Source organism: Sorex fumeus, unplaced genomic scaffold, assembly GCF_029834395.1.
Source record: "Sorex fumeus unplaced genomic scaffold, SorFum_2.1 ptg000044l, whole genome shotgun sequence".
Classification (NCBI taxonomy): Eukaryota; Metazoa; Chordata; class Mammalia; order Eulipotyphla; family Soricidae; genus Sorex; species Sorex fumeus.
This window is the reverse complement of record NW_026606101.1, coordinates 23,896,958-23,917,363: the sequence shown is the minus strand read 5'-3', so window position 1 is coordinate 23,917,363 and position 20,406 is coordinate 23,896,958. Positions and strand designations below refer to the sequence as shown.

The following is a 20,406-nucleotide window of genomic DNA, read 5'->3' as shown; positions in this document are numbered from 1 at the left end:
AAATAAGTTACACCTCAAAAAGAAAAAAACAAAAAGGAACAGAGACGGGGTCTGCTTACTTCCTTGGGATTGCCCATTCACATAACACACTTAATATTCTTTAATTACTCTTTAGCTCAAGAGAGTATGTTCCTGGGGCTGGAAAGAGAGAGCACAGTTGGTTAGGTAGGCAATTGCATTACTGCACCAGACTCAGGTTTGATCCCAGGCATTTCATATGATCCCTTGAACACTGATCTCTAGAAGTGATTCCTGAGTGTGAGCCGTGCATATAACCCCTGAGCACCATAGGGTTGTGAACCCCCTACCAGAAAAAAGACTGCATGTTCCTTTTTGCTTATCCAATATTCTCATCCTTGCCTATAACAGATACTCAGTGAATATAAAAATGCCAGTAGAATAGAAATATGCGAATCTTTAAGCTTATTTTAGATTCCAGAAAGTACTTTTCTACCACGGAACACTTCAATTACCTAGTTATTATGGACCAAATTGACAGATAATTTCTCCACTCCAGGCCTCTTACATACAATTTAAGGAAGCACTGATGGAGAGATTAGAAAAAGGTGGAAGCACAGAGACATCTGTAAATCACTCATGCTCCCGTTCTTGGTTTTAAACGTTAAATACACGCACACACACAGAGCAGTCTCAAGACTCAGATGAGATGCAGTCCAGATGATCAAGAAGTAGAAACAAGGACACTTTAATCAGGTTTTAAAGGTGTGTGCCACCCCATCCCCTCCCATTTTAGACATGACTACTTTAAAAAGTCAGCTTTCTAAAGCTCTCCCAGGCAACTGAAGATTCAAGAAGAAACTAAATTATTATGAAGCCAGTTATGAATATTTCTCAGAAGAAGAATGGGTGCCAAAACATGCAAGAACACAGAATAACCTGTTTCTTGAAGGAACTGCCAAAAAGGGGAAGAGTCCCCAATTCTCACAAAAGTGACACTAAAGCTCAAATAGAAAATGATTCTCAGTATAACATGAATTACATGTCCTCATATGTTAATTTATACACGTGTGCACATGTATATAAAGCACACAATCTATATATGTGCAGGTTAACATTTTGAAGAATGCAACACATCACTGACAACATATTGGTGCAAGATCAGAACCAAAGAAGAGAAATTGAAAGAATGATGAAACTGCTAAAGGATAAAATGTTTGTTCAAGACTCACACTTGGCATCTAGAATATGGAGTTGAACAAACCTTTTCTTAAAGACATGAAGACAGTGCAGTGTCCCTCAATTCCATGGCAAGAGAAGGGTGAAGGACAAGAAGAGGGCAGACAATGCTCTCTTCCAAAGCTGACCCTAATAGTAACCTACACCTACACCAGGGCAACAAGGAGAAGATAGGAAGGAAAAGTAAAGTGGAAGTAAAAGAATACTAGTATTCATTTAAACACATGATCTACACAGTGTCAATGGAGGGGTTAAATCTATCACTTCCGTCCCCCGAAACGTAACTACCTTATGGCCATCACAAGTGGATTCCTGAGAAGAATCTTATTATTAACAGCTGGTCTTATTATTAACTATTATTTTTTCAGTCAATCCCATGGCAAAGCTAAGGAGGGGGACTTCACTAGTCTTGGTGACATCACTTCTAGAAATTGGCCTAAAATATTTCCAGAAAAAAAAGTGGTAAGTTGTGGGTTTCCTGGTCATACAAACATACCCAAGGAAACTTTTCGTGGGCCTACAGAAGTCCTGCCACTGGTTAAGTGTTCATTCTGAGGCCTAATTTGAGTTCATTCTATTTGGGCAACAAGCCAACTGGCAGATATCCCTGGAGAAGCTGAACTCAGACACTTTCCCTTTCGAATTTTTTGGCACCACTGCCTCCTCTGTTGCATAGGAGATCATCTCTGAAACTTTATCTTGGACTCCCCGTCTTTGATTATTTCAGAGTTTTGGTTTTCTCTGAAATGTTCTGCCTTAGAGAGATTCATGTGAAATACCGCGTTACTGGGTTTTGTTCCTTTGGTGGTGGTGGAGAAAAAAATTGAGCCACAGATAGCAATACTCTGGGCTGACGTCTGGCTCTGTGCTCAGGGGTCACTCCTGGAGGGTCTCAGGGAACTTTTTGTACAGTGCCAACAATCAAACCTGGGTCAACTGCATGCAAGGCAAGTGCCCTACCCACTGCACTGTTTTCTCCAGCCCAGTTACTGAAAATAAGAATTAACCAATGACTTGTCTACAACTTTCCAACCACCCCTTGCTTTCCCAACCTCCTTTAGAAATGAGCAACTTCAGAAGCAAAAATGCAAACACAAGGCAATGACTGTGAGCACTTTAAATGTGCAACATTTTCTCATACAGGTTGGACTTTATAAAATGAAATGTCAGAGTTTTGATATTTATTATCCAAAATAGGTTTAACATTTGGAGACATGTGTTTGAACACATAATCCTGGAAAGAAAAGCTGATCAAACAGAGAACAGGATATGCAGTAAACAATGATGGGCAGAATTTTGCTGTGTGTTGAATAAAGTTAGGAAAAATAGATTCTTCAGAGCCAAAAGAGCTCCCAGATGAGGTAAAAGGAAAATACAAATCAATTTCCAAGTCTTTATGAGGGCCAATAGAGATCCACATACATGACCACAATATCCATTATGAAGAAATCTTATATTTTATTTAATACTTTGGCCAGACCAGTCCCTTTGAAGGGATTGCTACTTTAGGAAAGAACAACCATCATTCATTTGCCTGCAGGTTCATCAGTTGCCTAATTATTTCTATTGGCCCTGCTTTATTCTTTCTGCAAAATAAAGGGTGGGGAGAGGGTTTCTCTATTAGATCAGCAATGTCTGGTTCTTATCCAAATATTCCACCTAATAAGGACGTAAGTTCTCATGGATTGGACAACCACTCTGCCACATTCCTGAGAATTGAATAATATAATAATCTTGAAAGTCAGCAGAGTGGATTATCCACCTTTTTTTTCTTCTGGACTTGAACTTGTGACCTTAACAGTAGCACTGCAAAAAAGCAAATGTGCTAAGCACTTTGCCAAAGTAACCTTCCATGTAGACTTCTCATCTTAAATACACACAAATGAAAACACTACAATTTTTTTGAAAATTATGTACAAACCCAATACTTCTTTTGATTACATATAAATACAAATTAGCTATTTGTCCTAAAAAGTGGTTATAATAGTAAATAAATACAAAATAAATCTGACCATTATACTTCATGTGCTGGGGTTGAACCCATATAAAATGTACAACTAAATACATTTTAAAATCTTTAAGGAATAATTTCTCTGATTAAAATATTTGTTTTCCCAACTTCTTTGTGTAGATATAAATATATTTTCAAAATAGCTGTGTTTTTTTTCTCCATTCCATTCCATAAATAAAGTCTTCATTGGGAAATATTAAAGTGTCAACTTGTTTTTTTTCTAAAATATATATATATGTGTGTGTATATATATATGCACATACATATATACACATATATATCTGCTGTGCTAACGACACCCACAACCCTCCACAACCATGTCCTGATAGTTCTTTAATACAACCTTTTCATTTTCATCAAGGTACAGCATGGAGATGGCGCTGAGTTCTGTGGGGACACAGCACGCCTTGGGAATCTTAGAGTTCACGGAATTGACCAACGTCTGAACAATGGCGTGATTAGTGGAGTTCAGGTGATCAGCCAAGGGGAACGGGCATTCCCCATGGCAGTAAAAGGCATGGTACCCGGGGGGCGCCACGATCCAGTCATTCCACCCCACATCGCTGAAGTCCACGTACAAAGGGTGTCTCTTACAGCTGGACTTGAGGCGTTTGCGCGGTTTGTGTTTTGCTTGGCGCTTTTCTCTCTTGTGCAGAGGATGTCCTTTGCCGTCGTGGCCAAAAGTTACTAGCAGTGGCCTGATTTGGGACCAGCTGTGTTCATCTTGGTGCAAAGACCTGCTAATCCTAACGTGTCTCTTGGAGACACTTTGGTTCTCCCCCAAGTGGGCTACCTCCACCACAAAGCCATGGTTGGCCTGTCCCTGTGCTGTCCACCGCATTACAGCGGGGGTGACATCAAAACTCTCCCAGCGGCTTGCATTCTGTTTCACCAATCTGGTGTCCAAGAGTCTGGTCAAGGGGAACTTCCCGTTGGCTGTGGCCGGTTTTATAATTTCATAAATATTAATTCGGTGATGGAAACTGCTGTTGTTCTCCAACGTTTCCTGCATCTGCTCCCGAAACACCTGAAGTTCAGCTGAAGTGATAAATTCCTCAGTGGGGATAGAAGTTAAATTAAAGAAGAATCGTCGGGTGGTTGTTCCACTTGCTTCTGGTAGTTCCTCCAAAGATTCTAAGTTGGTAAAAAGGGTTGGGGTGGGGGAGGGAGGGATTGGGAGGGAGGGAGAAAGAAGAACACTCCGTAAGATAAATGACAATCTGATATGATAAACCTATTTCAAGGTTTGATTTAACCCATGTAAAAATGTGCTATCAGAAAATAAAAATCTCCTCTTTAGACTTTTTTAAGGGAGTCTCCTTTTTTCTACACATTTATGTCAACATGCATACCAGGAAACAAAATTTCTTCATTCATTGTTATGTTTTTAATCCAATACATGAATACTGTTTCCAGGTGGCTATAATAATGGGGGAAATGGTAAAGCACTTCTTTGGAATTTACAGACTTTAGGGCAAAAAAAAAGTCAGCACTATAGTTAGAAGAGGTCTAATGAGTGAGGATTTGAGGAAATTATTGCATTTCTTAAAAAGAAAAAGGCTTTAATGTCAATCCCTTAAGCGGTATTCTAAAACATTACTCTGCAATTTAGATGATTTACAAATCTCAATATACAGATTTCAGTTTCCTAATTAAAGACTCTGAAACTCAACATCAACGATGACATTTTGCAAAGCACACCCTACTATTTTACTCAAAAGTCCAGAGACAAAGGTATTTACAGGGATCTACTTCTTTGGAAGCGAAAGGGTGGTATAAGGACACTGCACTAACTAAGGGGAGACAATTTCAAGAGAAATAAAGTTTCCAACTGGCATCTGTTGTCTCACCAGCTTATGACCTTAAAATTTCAAAATCTCAGTTTAGGTGCTTTTAAAATAATTTGTTTTTTAGGTAACTGTTTTATTTGCAGTTTATTTATCTTTTGTAAAACAAATCCTGTTAAAAATATGCACCTAACCCAGAATAAGCTACAGGATACACACACACAAAGAATTTATACAAATGTACAATTTCATCTTCTATTACACAATAATCGGTCTATCTTGTTGTTATTTTTAAACAGTTATTTAAGTGGGATATGCGTAAAAGCTCTTTCCCATTTCAGATTCCTGCATTTTAATTTTAAATACTATTTTCCAAGAAAGCAATACAATGTAACGGAGCATATGCATCTTAAGGGTTGTAGCTTGCAAATGAAAGCTACATGTCATTATTAAAAGTAAACAGCAATAGAAATGAGATATTTTTGTTTATTTTTCTTGTTGCTTTATTACATTCCGTCATTTCACTGCTAAGCCAATCTAAGTGCTAACAACAAATCTCTTTAGATATAGTTTATATCATGAGCGAAAACTACAGCTTCATTAATTTCTTGACTGTTACTTCACACACACACACACACACACACACACACACACACACACACACACCACCCAAATTCAAGCTGCTATACATTGCTTTTAAAATATATATGCCTTAGCAAGAAAGAATCACTCCGGATCACTCAGGGTTTTACCTGTGTAAACCTTTATCATCAAAGCAATAGTTATCATTACAAGCTAAGTGGGAACACTGAGTTCAACGAAAGGGCAGTTTATACCAAATTAGGGAGTAGCATTTGAATGCATGCTCCTCAGATTTTAACCTTCACACAGAACACCTCGGATGACTGAGCCCTTCCAACACAGGTTCTCTTTTGGCAGTTCTGGCTTGGGGTCTGGGGTTCAACAGTCCCAGCAAGATGCCCAGTTAAGAGGACGCTCTGGATTGGATGACGTCTCTCTGAGGGTGAAGATGCTTGACCCATCCAGATGTAAATGACTACAAAAGCATTTTAAAGTCCCTCTCTTTTAAATTCTTTTTTTTTTTAAAGTGACTGCTTAGTGTTAACCAAGGAATCAAAACGCAGGCCTTGAAGCACAGAAAGACCTTCCCCACTCATCCACGAGGCCATGGCTACTAAGTGCTGTCCACTCAGGCCTGCCAGTCCCTGCATATAGGAGATCCCTTAGGTGTCACCCAAATTCCAAACCTCGATGATGGTTAAAGGGATTTCAGTTCGATCCCTGTGTTTGGAATAAGTGCACCACAAACAAAGCCAAGGTTCTCCACAGTGGATCCAGAAAAAGTACCCAAAGCTGAATTTAACTGCTTCATTCCTCTTCTTCCTGCAGTCAGGGACCCTCTGATATTTGTGCTGGAAGCTTTCTTTCCACAAAGAAGCCAAAAGCTCCCAGAGAAAAGAGAAATGAGGAATATGGCAGCAGAAAGTCAGATCTGACCTGAACAATTGAATTTCTCTGAAACCAGCACACCTAAAGAATTCACCCTGCTTTTCTGAGGAAGAAGGAAAAGCAAAGTATCCAGGGACAATATCTGAAATAAGAAAGGAGTCCAGAGAAAATCTCAAAGACAATCAAAACCTGGAATTCAAAACCTTAAATTAACAAGTGATAAATGTACCACCACACCTCCCCAGCCCACACACACACACACACACACACCATACACACACAACATACACACACCATACACACATCGTACACACACATACACACCCACGCACACTAACAATGAAAGGACAACTTAAGATCAAAAGAGAGAACTAAAAGAGCCATCAAACAAAAGTCTACGAACATAAATCTAAGGTCACATCAAATAAGAGGACCCCAGTTTGACCTACAAAAGCAGCAACTTCATGCTTCAAAAACCTCATTGGTGTAAGAGGCAAAACCAACAATGATTTAGCAATCCCAGGGAAGGAGGAAAATGATGCTGCTAGCGAAAAAGGAATAATGTACAGACAAGTTTCTAACTTCCCAGTCTCAGCACACCAGCCTATTGGACCTCTGCCCCCTCAGACAATCGCCAGTCTGATATCCCCAACCGAAGATTCTAATCTCGGAGAGAAACTGGAAATTCAGAGAAACCCCGACACGCAGGGGGAAAACTCCCCCAGATTAGGGCAGCTACTAAATTTTTAAAGGTAGAAAAATCAAAACCTACTTAAAATAAATCTTTTTCTTTTTTAAGCTGCCAAATACTATAGTAAACACAGGTATTTCAGAACTATTGAGCAGTTACCTAAGTAGGTATCATATTTTTTTTCACAAAGTTATTTATTTCTTTATTCTCTGGTGAATAATCCTTGGGACTAATTTGAACTCAGGATGTTGGCCTACCTTTGACAAGGTTCTAGAATCTCTAAGTTCTTTTTATTTCATTTTGTTTGGAGGGACACACTTCAGTATGCTCAGGGCTTACTCCTTGTTCTGTGATCAGGAAGGGAGAGGGAGACCCTACAGAGTGTTGGGGAATCAGACAGGGGTCAGCTGCTTGAAACTCAGCAAGTGCCTTACTCTCTGTAATCTCTCTCCAGCCCCAATCACAAGTGTCCTATCCAATGGAGAAATCACTGCAACAATATAGGGTATTAAAAATAAGTTAGGCAAAAAAAATATACTTTGCTTTTTGCCCATAAGTGAAGTTCTAACTTAATTATGTACACTTCGTTAATATTCATCTATAGAATAGCACTGTAGCACTGTAGCAATGTCCTCCTGTTGTTCATCAATTTGCCCAAGCAGGCACCAGTAATGTCTCCATTGTGAGACTTGTTACTGTTTTTGGCATATAAAATACAACACAGAGAGCTTGCCAGGCTCTGCCATGCAGGTGAGATACACGCAGTAGCTTGCTGGGCTCTCTGAGAGGGGCAGAGGAATCAAACCTGGGTCGGCTGCATGCAAGGCAAATAAATGCCCTACCTGCTGTGCTATCACTCCAGCCCATCTACAGAATATTGATGAATATTGATGAACATAGTCCAAGAAGGGAAGAGGTCCACTCTGGCCCCCTCTTCCCTGGACACAGGAGAAAAGTATAACGCATCATCAAAAGAAAGGTAGCTAGCCTTAAACGTGGATTTGTTTTTTTCATTTAATGTCAAGTCTCACAGCAAAGCCTGGCAAGCTACCTGCGATGTATTCAATATGCCAAACACAGTAACAACAAGTCTCACAATGTTACTGTGCCCTCTAGAGCAAATCGATGAACAATGGGAGGACAGTGACAGTGACAGTGAATGTCAAGTCTGGTTCATGCCCAGAGTTATATGTAAATTATCTCACAACTAGTTAAAGAGGATCTCTTATGATCTCTACTTTGCAAATAAAATAGATGGTGTTCCCAGAAATTTCTCTTGCTTTCCTCAGGTCACAGAGCTTGCAGTGAAGAGCAGAGCTAAGAACAGTTTATCACCAACAGCTCTCAAATTTCTGGCCGCTAGACGGCACTCTCTAACACTGAGAATAAATCCAAAGCTCAGTGGAAGTGAAAACCCTTCAGTGCACATGTATGCTTAATGCACGGATCACCATCAATTCTGGCCCAACAAAAGGCTGGAAATATTCTCCCCAGCTGTGTAGAGAGCACAGCCAAAGCTAAATGAACAGAAAAGTAGAAGTAGGGGTCATGGGGACAGGGAGATCTTGTTTGGAGCCGCTGATGCTTTGTGATCACCACTGCCTTTTGGTGCTTAAGTTGGGTGAGTTTTAGCACAAAGAGTTATGGTTGCATTGTTAGAGCTCAGGGATACTCTAAACACACACACTCAAACACACACACACACACACACACACACACACACACACACACACACACATGTCCTGAGGCAGTAACAAAAAAAAACCTGTGGATGTTCTGGCAAACCAGTTTGTTTGCAAATCACTGACTTGAAATAAAAGGAAAGCTGGGTCAGAGAGATAGTACAGTAGAGAAATCACTTGCTTGCATGCAGCCTTCCTGAGTTTGAATACCCCAGCACCTCCCACACTCCCCAGAACCTCACCACCAGTGAACCCAGAGGGCAGAGCCGGGAGGAAGCCTGGAGTATGGGGGTGGCCCCAGAGCAAGATAAAAAACAAAAAAACATTAAACAAATAAAAGCTCAACACTACTTTCTAGAGAATGAAATGACTGATATATAAGAAAACCGGTGAAGTACAAAAGTTTAAATGTTATCAATTCAACAACAACAAAAACAGCACTAAAGGAAAAACACAGCAGCACAAACTGGGATTTGGCTTCTTCCTACTCTGGGTCCCTTTCTCCCTGTCCTGAGACCTTCAGTAGAGTACACACAACAGGCAAATCTAAAAACAGACAAAAGGAGGAGGCATCGGGAGCAAATAGAGAGCAGAAAGAATACCTCTTTCCCCCTGAGTACAGGGGGAAAGAGGTGGAATAGAAAAGGTGAGTCCTTAGACACAACAACCATAAACTCTTCTAAAGAGAACTTGCATGGGGCCCTGTAATCACGCAAACAACTGGGGACACTATGGAAGGATGGGGTTAAGGGCGAGTATCCAGATCCCTGGCAAGCCATGGGAATTTAGGATACAAGTTCTTCTGAAAGTAGGGACTGTTTCTCCCAACTTTTCATACTACAGGGATATTTTCACCATTATATTGGATGGAGTCGGGGTAATTTCAAAGCTGCAGTCATAGAGGCAAATAACTTCCTTATTTTCAGCAAAAGCACCATCTTTCAGAATCTGAAGAGCCAACACCAGGTGCTTCTAAGTCCCTATAGACCAAGAGATGAGAAAGATATTTTGCATGTGAGTCAACCAACTTCAGTGAGTTTTAGTTATAGCAAAGCACAAAACATGCTTTTCAGTTGCAGAAGTCATTCTTCTGTCCTTAGGGACATTTTTTTAGAAAGCTATGTGGCTCAAGCACTCCGTAATGACATGAGTAAGAAAATGTTTTCCATGCTTGGGCTCTCCTGACTAAAAGGCAATGCAGAAAGAAGCTAAGACAAAGCTTAATACAGGGTAAGACCACCGTTGTAGTGATCAGTGGAGTAAGATGGAGGTGCAGATATGAGAGATTCAGGTAAAATTAGGGGGTGCTTTCTGCAGGTTCACTTAAAGAAGGTAGATTTCTCAGTGAGCGCTCGTTATTTTCTTCTGAAATAGGTTTGGAAGACCAAATAAATTTGAGAACCTCTGATTGAATTCACCTTAGATGACTTACTATGTAGTCTCATTACCTTCACACATTGGTTCAAGGTATTCCATTAAGATATTCTCATCTTGTAACATCACCAAAAAGCACAGACCCTAGTCACAACCAACAGGTACTTCTTGTAATCAACTTTTTGGTCCTGGACCAAATCACTGTCCATTAACATGGTAAAGACCAAATTCTGCTCTTAAATCAGCAATCAAAATCAAAAGGTTTATTAAAAGATATTTGGAGACTTTTATGCATGGCACAGGGTGTTTAAAAACCAACCCCTGAGTTGCATAAAGATGGAATGGTTTTCAAAAATTACAGTGTATGTCCTGATGAAGATATAACAGCCATAACAAGAAATGAATTTGTTGAAATCTGGAGCAAATTTTACACAGCTTTACTCTATCACCTAATTGCATTAAGATTTGAAGTTACTGCAAGCTGCTTTAAAGAAAGTTAGTAACTCCTTTGGTGTTTTACATATAACTTATTTTTATAGATATAAAATCTGGCATATAAAATTACAAGGTAACTTAAAATGACACACTCAAATCATCTGCACCCTGTTTATTTTAATCAAATCACTTCTAGGAGAGGAATAAGAAATTGATGAAATCCTTACTCACTGAACAATTATTCAGCTATTACATGACTTAAACTATATTACTTTATAATCTGGTATTTCTTCTCTCTCTCACACACACACAAACACACACACACACACACGGGGGAAAAAAAGCCTACCAGGCCTTACAAGTTAATAATGTTACCCATGTCAAATTTCTAGAAAAAGCACCTGAAAGAGCCTTATTACTTTTCCCTCCAGAAAAAAATAATTATTATTATCAACTGGGGGATGTGCTGGATCTCTTGTCATCCTAAAGCCAGGATAACAAATACAGAGACATTTCCCCATTTGCCAACAGAAAACTTCTGCTACTTGTGTGTGAACATACTATTAGTGAATGAATCCCAAAAGAGCAGAATGACACGGAATATTCTTTTAAATGTGGTTTCTGCTGGTAAAGAACACCAAAGACATGTGCTGGGTAATGCATCAACTACGGATTCGCTGCTCCTTTCCAATGCATAGCTGCCTTGAAGACTAAATGCTTTGTGTTTGGTGACCTGCTTTGAGAATGTCTTTCCACTGTCAAACTTTGTACTCTCATGGATAATTACGACTCCTTCACACTGGGAGAACATGTCTGACCATTTCCTGATCTGTTGACATCAGGGGGGGTAGATTTCCAGTTGAAATTGACAATCTCAGCAGGACAAGACAAGAAAAGGGGAACTTCTCCAGCAACTCCCCAGCCACTGCCCAGCAAGATACAACTTTGGACTCTTCTCCAGAATGTGAAGGAACCAAGCCCTACTTGGAATGCATGAAGGCACGGGGCACCTAGAAGTGTAGGGGAAAGACTTGGGAATGTGTTTTTGGACTAATTGCTCTTAGAACTCCGGCTCAACAGATCTCTACTGTAGTCCAGTTCAAATCCACTAAAATGCCTTTCTGTTGAAAACCTGCAGAAACATCCTACTTTAGAACACCAGGTCCAATATCATCTAGTGGGCATGGGAGTGTCACACATTTCAATGCACATGGCATAGGGGAAACAGCTACCTGGAAAGCTTTTACCTGAAGGCTGGCCTGTCTCTAACTTCATCTCACATTTAAGCAAGAGACAAGAAAGTCATTATGGAAACAATGAGATTGATTGCTTGAGGACCTTCCCCACGGGTTAGTTAGGGATTCGTAATCTTCCCAAGCTGACCCAGGATCAACTGTAAATTTGAAAGGATTTGGGGGCCCTGGGCAGGACCCTCTCGGAAAAGTTGGCTAAATTCGGCCTGGCCTCAACCCTGACTTAAGTAGCGGCAGCAGCAGCGGCAGATTAGTACCGCAAGGGATTCTAAACGGGTTCCAAAAGATCCGTGTGCCCCCCCCCGCGCCCCCACCCCACCCCGAGTTTATGCCCCTATGGAATTCTTGCACGGCTAGCTCACATGCCTTTTTCCCTCATCTTCCCCATCACTTGATTTCTCGCCAGTTCCTGGAGGAGGGAGGAGTCTCTCTTCTGGCTCCCAGCCAGGACTGGGTGCGGATTGACCAAAGGGATTTACCTTGGCTCCCGCATCCCACACGCAGTGCCTGCAAGCCGGGCTTCCCCGGGGTTCCTACAGAGGGGAGCGCGGCATGGGCTGGGACGCCCCGGCCCCCGCTGGCCCTTCCCGGGATGCCAGCCGTCTGCTCCCGGGGCAGCGCCGTGCCCGAGGCCTCCCCGCCCCGTCCCCGCCCCCCACCCCTGCCCCGCGCCTTACCTTCGTGGTGGAAGCTGCGCACGGTGTTGGCGAGACTGGCCGCCCTCTCCAGCCGGCGGTCGGGCGCGGGCGCGCCGGGCTGGCCCGAGTGCCGGCGGTACAGGTCCAGCATGTAGGGGGGCACCACGGCGTCCCTGCTCGGGGTGGGTCTCTGCTTCAGGCCAAACATGCTGAGCAGCCGCAGCTCGAACTCGCTCAAGACGTCGTCCGAGGGTTGGGACGAGGAGCGGCCCGTCGATGCGGCGAACGTCCTCCGGCCGAGCTCCGGGATGAGGCCGGCCGCGCCGCCCAGGAGGACCTGGGGAAGCAGCAACGCTAGAAGACAGCGGGTCCCGGCCACCATGGTCGACCTGCGGACAGGGCCGACGTGAGTCACCGAGCTCCACGCTCGGTCCACTCCCCTCCAGCCCCCCGCGGGCCCGGGCTCCTGGCTCGGGCCGCTGGCCGCCGCCTCCTCCTCCTGGCTGTCCACCGGGCTTGCAACACGCCCGGGAAACACTTCACGTGGGCTTGGAGTTTGAAGAACCTGGGGGACCCGCCGGCCCCTAGTTCCTGAACTAGTTGGCTTGCCCCCTCCCACTCTGCCCCCCACACACACACATGACTTGCCCACCCCACCCCCAAAAGGTCAATGGCTGTCACCTTTTATCTGTGACACTCGCGCTGACAGCCGGGCCAGGGAAACCACCACTTGCTCAGACACCCCCGGGCCCCTCCACAAACCCGCACTGCCCAGAGCTCGCCTGCACAGAAACACGCACTAATGGTGCATGTGACTTCCTTAGAGGCACTGTATAGAACTTCCTGATACACACACACGCACACACACACACACACACACACACACACACGGACTTCCAGACACAGTCAACTTTTAAAACCACAACTTTCCACGCCGCTCAGGTCCCGCGCGTCTAACCCGTCCACGTCGTCAGGGAGAGCCGGGCCACTCCATCCCCGCACACCAAGCCCCCCGCCCCGCCGGCTGCGGCTAGGATCTTGCCAAGAGGGAGGCGGACTCGACGACACTCTAATTTAATTCAAGTGTCCGTCCCGGGCGCCCCTGCACGCCCCCGGCTCCCTCCAGTTCCTGGAAACCGAGGCGAGAGACCCAGTAGTACCTGGGACGCCCCACCTGGGACAGAGCCCTGGGGAGCGCGAGCGGGGCGCGCGGAGTACCAGGAGGCATCACCGCGGCCGGGCTGGAGCGGCTGGAAGCTAACGGGTGCATGCAGGGGCCACCCCTCTCCCAGGGATTTCTTGGACTTTTCTTTTTCTTTCTCTTTTCTTCTTCTTCTTGTTCTTTTTTTTTTTTTTATCATCTAAGTGTTAACAGCCCCAATAAAATCGCAGCGGGGGAAGGAAGAAGTGGGAGCCAGGAGGAGATGCTGACGGTGGCCGCGGGCCGCCGGGTGGGACGCGGGGCATCCCCGCGGGGGCTCGCTCGCACGTGGGCTCCAGGGGGGTCTGTTTAGCGCCGCCCGCCCGGCCTCGGGGAGGGGCTCCGTGCCGGCGGCCGCCCCCCAGCCCCGCGCCCAGCCTCCCCGCCCCCGGCCCGGGACTTCTACCTTTAGGAGACCGCCGATCGTCTAAGAAGCACGCGGGGACGCGTCCATTGAAAGAACGTCCACATGGAAAAAGCTCTGGACCTGGCGCGGGGACCGCGTTCCCGTCCTCTGCCTCCTTCTCCCGACCGCCGGCCGGCCGGGGTCCCTCTCCGCTCGGGCCGGGCAGAGCGTCTCGGGGTCCGAACCGGCTGAGCCGTGGAGGAGGCGCGGCCGGGGGCGAGTCTGGGTCCACGGGGGGCGACGGCACCGGCGGCCGAGTGGGGAGCGCGAGTTACGCTCCCTGCAAGTTCGAGAAGTCTCCGGCCAAGTGCTGACACACAACAACAGCGAGCGGGGGGAGGAGTGCGGGGCAGGGACGGGCAGGGTGAAAGGAAAAGCTGGTGCTGTCCTCGTCCTTAGGAAGCAGCGGCCGCGGGACGCGTGGCCCCGTGCGGGGCCGGCTCCGGGGTTCGGGGGGCTCGGATCGGGCGCTCGGCGCTAGCTCCGCCGCGGCCCATGGCTCGGGGCTGCCATCCTGGGCGACGCGGGGTCCGGGCGAGGGCGCAGCGGCGGCGATCTCGGTGCCAGCCAAGTTGCCACCCCGCATCACTCTGCCTGACTCCAGCGCACCCCCATCCGCGCTCGCCAGCGGTCAGCCCGGCGGTTCCGGCGCTCCGACGTCCTGGGGCGCATTCTCCGGGGACCGGGGGAGCGGGTCGAGCCGAGATCCGGGCCGCCGCGCGCTGTCGGGACCCGGTGGCCGTCCGTGCCCTTGGCGGCCGGCTTGGGATCACACGTCGGCCGGCGGCGCCCGGGCCTCGGGGTTTCCGTGGGAGCTGAGCCGCATCGCGGCGCTCGGGCTCGACTCGGGGGGCTCCCCGGCTCCGGGCCGGCCGGGGCAGCCGAGGCCAAGGCGCGGTGGGTGGGTGCGCACGGTCGAGGGCTGCAGCCCGCGCGGGCTCTGCCGGCCGCGGGTGGTCTCGGAGCCCCCCGGTAATCCTCGAGGCCGTGCGCCCCGAGGTGGGACGGCGGAGGCGGCGCGGCTGCCCCAGGCCGGTGTCCCGCGGCGGCTGCCAATCCCCGGCGGGGTCTGGGACGCGAGCGGCGAGCGCGGCGCAAGCCGGGCGCAGCGCGGCGCGGCGGGGCGAGGACTCCGGCGGCGAAGGCAGTGCCGAGGCGCGGCGCTCGCGGCTTTTAAAGGGGACGCCGCCCGCCTTTTTCCCTCCCTGCACAGGCCAACGCCTCCCCCTTGGTGGCGGGGCTCTTGGGGAACCCCGAGCGCGGGGGGGAGGGGTGGAGAGCGGTGCGCAGGGGTGTGGACGGCGCGCGGGGCAGCCGCGGCGGGGTGGGGCCGAGGGCCGGGACGCGCGGCGGCCGAGGGGGGCGCTCGCGCCTCCAGCCCCTGCCTTCCCAAGGGGGCATCGGCCGGAGCGCCGGACCTTAGGGAGACCCGGGTGAGACCCGGAATCTACACTTCTTCTTCGGGCCTTGATTTTCCCCCACCGGGCCCGTTATTCAACTTTCAGTTTGAAGTTTTTCGGGGTAATAGATGATTTTAAACACACACTCACGCACACACGCATACTCTTAAAAGTCAATCAAGTGGCAGTGCATCTTCTCAGAGTTAGGAAGGAGGCAGACATGTCTGTGTTTTCCCTGGGCGGGGGCATTTAAAAAGAAAACTAGACTGAAGTAGTTGGGATTTGAAGTTTCCTGTCAACAGTTATGTGTATTTCCATATTTCATGCGTCCACATTTATGTAAATGCGAGCATACCTTTGTATAGGTACATCATGTAGAGGCGTTCATAGGCTTTTATAGACGTAAATTATTGCCTCTTTAGATGCATGTGTATATGTAACGTGCAAATAGATGCCTGCGTGTGGCTCACTCAGTATACATAATACACGTTGATGAAGCGTGTTTACATAAATATGTGTGTGAGCGTGCATAGAGACGGCGTGAGAAGGATTTTAGTTCTTCTTATGGTTGCAATCGCTCTATTCCCTGTGATACTATTGCGCCCTGCTCGGTAGCTGGTGATTAGCAGCTCAGAGAAAGCAAATGAATGCACCTTGTGTGTCGAGCATAGTAGGCAATTTCAGAGAGAGGTCTTCTTAGGACTTTCTGCACCCGTGAGGCTCTGTTGCAGCCCATCTATGACATGTGGCCAAGGTCCTAGTCTTTCTCAGCTGAGCAATCCGTCACAACACACACCTGTGAGTTTGGAATAGGCTTCAGTTCCTCCATGCCTGATAAAACAGGGTTACCCATGTGAACTCAAGAGCCAAAGGGAGAAAGTTTTGGGGAAAGGCAGATTAGCCACATCAACGTCTCCTTCACGGGCCCTTCCCCTGCAAAGCTGAAAGAGAAAAGTCTAAAGCAGGAGTTAATAACAATCTATTATCCATGTGTATTTTTTTTTCAGTTGGGAAGTTAAAATAATTCTAGGTTCCGCTCATGTAAATCGGATTAGCAACCCACAGAGGGGAATTAGGCACTGGCTGTTTCTGGAAGTATAAAGGTCAAATAAGGTATTTCGAAGGAAGCCTGCCTATTAGGAAAATAAATTGGGGGATGGGGGTGGGAGGACCAGAGAGTATTGGAGAGTAGGATCTGCTCTTTGACTCCCTGAAAATCTCCATGGAAATTGATTGTCACTCTGAATCACTGGTCACCAAAACAAGTAGGCAGTGAAACATAGTCTACTCATAGACACTTAAATCAAAGTGTTTATTGTGCTTCCAAAACAATTTCCTTCCCTATCAAGTTTAATTGAGAAGTTAACAGTCTTGTCTGTGATCCGTGAGATTTAAAAAACAGCAACATTTATAAGACCTAAATCAGGCTAGAGGTTCTATAGGGATGGAGAAAGTTGATAACTGTTGGATATTACTCAAAGAAAGATGAAAAATAAATTTCTGGTGATGACATACGGAAGTCATCCAGCTTTCAGCCTTTGTAACTTGGGAAGTGGGACCGTTTTAAATAATCAAGAGTTGGAGAGAAAACTGAGACTTCCGCACACTCTGTTCAATTTCCATGTTGTCCGTCCCAAGATCCCCTTTATGTGCGATACGCTGTTGCAAAGACGCTGTGGGGAGGCTCTTTTAAGCACAGCTTCCTAAATTTTGGCCCTATTTCTCAATTGTGAACGCGGCTCTCCCGTTGTTTTTTAGAGATGGCTGCCCTCTTGTGGTAGGAAATGAGTTCGAACACTTGGAAAAAGAAGTCCACAAATACTTAAATAAGTAATCTCTGGAGACTGGTTTAAGATACAAGGCAAAGGATTACCATTTTTACCCATTTCCCAGGCGATAGAAGTAGTCAACATGATTCAGCTCACTGGAGGGGAGTTATCTCTTTTTATTATCTTTGCTAATAGCCACCTTTCACCTGTAACTCAGATGGCAGAGATTTTAATGTTGATGTAACAGGTGTGTTTGCCTGGAAAAAATTAGTTGTGTGGCCAACGACCTTTTTCAAAGATTCTTTAAAATTTTTTCAGTCCAGAGAGATTCATTTGTTCTGGGTATATCAAATTTAGGGCATCTATCAAGATGTGGGGAGCAGCTTTCATGGTAAAATGATTTTTTGAGGGATGGGATAGATTCAGCTATCTATCTCAGAGGCGAAAGGTAAACTTCTGTACCAAAGCAAAGTCTACCAGGTAAGGGTTCTATATAAAGGAGTTGCTGCTATTCCTTCGCCATCATTCTGGGCCAGTTTTTCAGGAGATACCGGATATCCACATTTGATTATATGTGGACTTGACCTGGGATGAAATTAAGTGCTTAAAGAGTCATACTTTGGCAACTTTTCCTTTAGCAGTTCAGCCCAGATAATGTTTAATTTTATTGCATCCTGCAGCTATTAGCATTCACCATTGTTCTTGCTAAGCCAACCATTATGTAAATTAACATTTAAATAATGATCCTCCCTTATTGTAAAGGCCATAGAAGGCATTAAATGATCCATCAACCTTGTAATTGTCATTCCACTGAAATCTGTGGCAACTCCCCTGAGAAACCTCTTGACTCTTTTAACATACATATCATATCACTTTGTTATTAGAGTGACACCCAACACCAATTCTGCCTTCGTTAGATGGATGAAGTTCTTTCACTGGACCTTGGAGTCATGGCCAAAAAAAAAAAAAAGGTAGCATCAAATCAAACTTTGGCCTATTTGTTGTATGATTGGCGATAGTAGGAAGGAGGGGAGGAAGGGAGATATTTATTTAAAGAGAACTAGGTCTATTAGGACAAATCTGAGTTATTATTAAAAGGCAAATACTGACCACATCTTAAAAATCAAGGGAATATGATCTACATTGTATTTTAGGGTGTACACAGTAGTTTTCCTAAGCATAACAAACATGCTGATGACAGTCAGAAAACTGAGTGACCTTAATTTCTAATTCTGGCTGTGGATGATTGGGTTTAGAATGCTCATCTCTTGGGGCCAGAGCAATAGTACAGTGAGTAGGACATTTTGCCTTGCACAGGGCTGACCAGGGTTCACTCTATATGATCCCCTGAGCCCCTCAAGGAGTAACCCCTGAGCACCACCAGGTGTGACTGAAAAAGCAAAAAATAATAATAATAAAATGGTCATCTCTTTGCCTCATGATTGATGATTAGATAAGTTATACATAGATGCTCTCTGTCTCAGTGGTAAGATAAGGTGAAAGCACAGCATATATGGACTTGAAGAATACACATACAGTGCTGCACCTACATAAGATCCTGATTGCTGCTTATTTGAAGGTCCTTAAATAAATATATTGGCTTTCTGCATTAACCATGTCCTGGCTTTAAGACACGGAACTCCGTATGCTTTTTTTCTTTTCTGTTTTCTCTTCTTTCTTTCCCTTCCTTTGTCTTCTCTTCTGTTTGACCAAACAGTGAAGATTTTGGTCAAAAATGTCACCACACATGTCAATCTAAAGCAATTAGTTTTTGATAAGGGTCCCCTCAAAAGTAATCCGTATTGATTAATCACTGATCTCACAGGGATGTTGTGAAAATGGAAAAAAAAGTTTAAATCAGAAAAATTAAAATCAGGAAAGCAAAAGAAAAGAAAAATAAAGGTCAAGACAAAAGTTTTCAAATTTTGAATTACTATAAACAAGCAAATTAAAATCAAATTAAAATGTGTCTTAGAAGATAGCACTTGCTTGATACTTGCAAGACACCAAAAGAATTTACAACGCTGAATAAACATATGATTTTGAGAATTTATGGTCTTCCAAATATAGCTTATTATAGATATACATTAACTTAATAGTTAATTGCACATGTAAATATTATCTATGTCATCAATAATTTTCAAACATTTTTATTCTAGGGCCGAACTTATAGTATGCTTGTGTTGTATGCAACCAACCTGGCACCACATTTTTCCCCTGAGCATCCTCAGGAGTGATCCCTAAGTACAGAGGCAGTACCTAAACAGTGCTGGGTGTAGCAAAAAAAAATAAGCAAATAAATTTTTATCCTGTTTTAGTTTATGAGGAGTTGATGTATTATGTATTTTTTACATATCTAATATGTAAATATTTATTGAACAGCTATTATACCCATGGTGTCATTTTTTCAGGCCCAAGGCAGTACAAAGAGAATATCTGTATGTAATGCGTTTAGAATTCTGAAGAAGAGATGGTACATGTTTGCAGGTAAATATATATGAGACAAGAACTTGTTATAAACATTTTTGTTGGTTGAATTTCAATACGTGAATAGTGGTTTCCATGAGACAGAAAATTAAGAGGTCTAGGGATGTGGCCCAATGGTACAACTACATTGCTTGTGTGAGGTGTGGATTTGATCCCCAGCACCATCCCCACATTGTCAAGGATAATCCTCTGTGCTGTCCTGTAATCCCCAGCATCATCAGTGCATGGACTCCTTCAGACACTGCAACAACAAAGGGAAGGAGAAAGAAACTTTAAGATAAGGGAATAAACAAGTGTTATAGATTTAATGGAATGTGAACTCACTTTGGAAATTTGGATTCACTACATTCATAGATGGGAAATATGTGAGAAGAAAATTCAGAGTGAACAGAGTTTAAGTGTGATCAGGAGGCATCCTTATGAATACCAGCATTAGTAAATTCCACCAACACCTTTACTGAGTTTTGTGTACTAGTAGTCACTTAATTCATTTGCTCTTCATAAGAACTATGCTCAGTGTTGTTATCCTCATTTTACACATAAAACAAACAAACAATGCCTAGATAAGTTGCCCCCCCACTCCAGTCACAGAGCTCATAAGTAGC

General features: G+C 44.8%; 1 protein-coding gene across 1 annotated transcript; it reads right to left on the bottom strand.

Moving 5' to 3' along the window:
- Positions 1–2,312: 2,312 nt before the first annotated feature.
- Positions 2,313–14,531, bottom strand: BMP2 (bone morphogenetic protein 2). Its single transcript, XM_056122066.1, has 3 exons — positions 14,146–14,531; positions 12,578–12,927; positions 2,313–4,342 (listed from the first exon to the last, which is right to left on the bottom strand). Exons 2-3 carry the CDS (start codon positions 12,918–12,920, stop codon positions 3,498–3,500), a joined length of 1,188 nt encoding a protein of 395 aa, XP_055978041.1. The 5' UTR covers positions 12,921–12,927; positions 14,146–14,531; the 3' UTR covers positions 2,313–3,497.
- Positions 14,532–20,406: the final 5,875 nt, after the last annotated feature.

What these genes read in the sequence shown, in the direction of transcription:
- BMP2 (XM_056122066.1), bottom strand. Translation starts at nt 12,920, where the DNA reads ATGGTGGCCGGGACCCGCTGTCTTCTAGCGTTGCTGCTTCCCCAGGTC. An exon ending in GCGCAGCTTCCACCACGAAG is followed by an intron (nt 4,343 to 12,577) that starts GTAAGGCGCGGG and finishes TTACCAACTTAG; the next exon opens with AATCTTTGGAGGAACTACCA.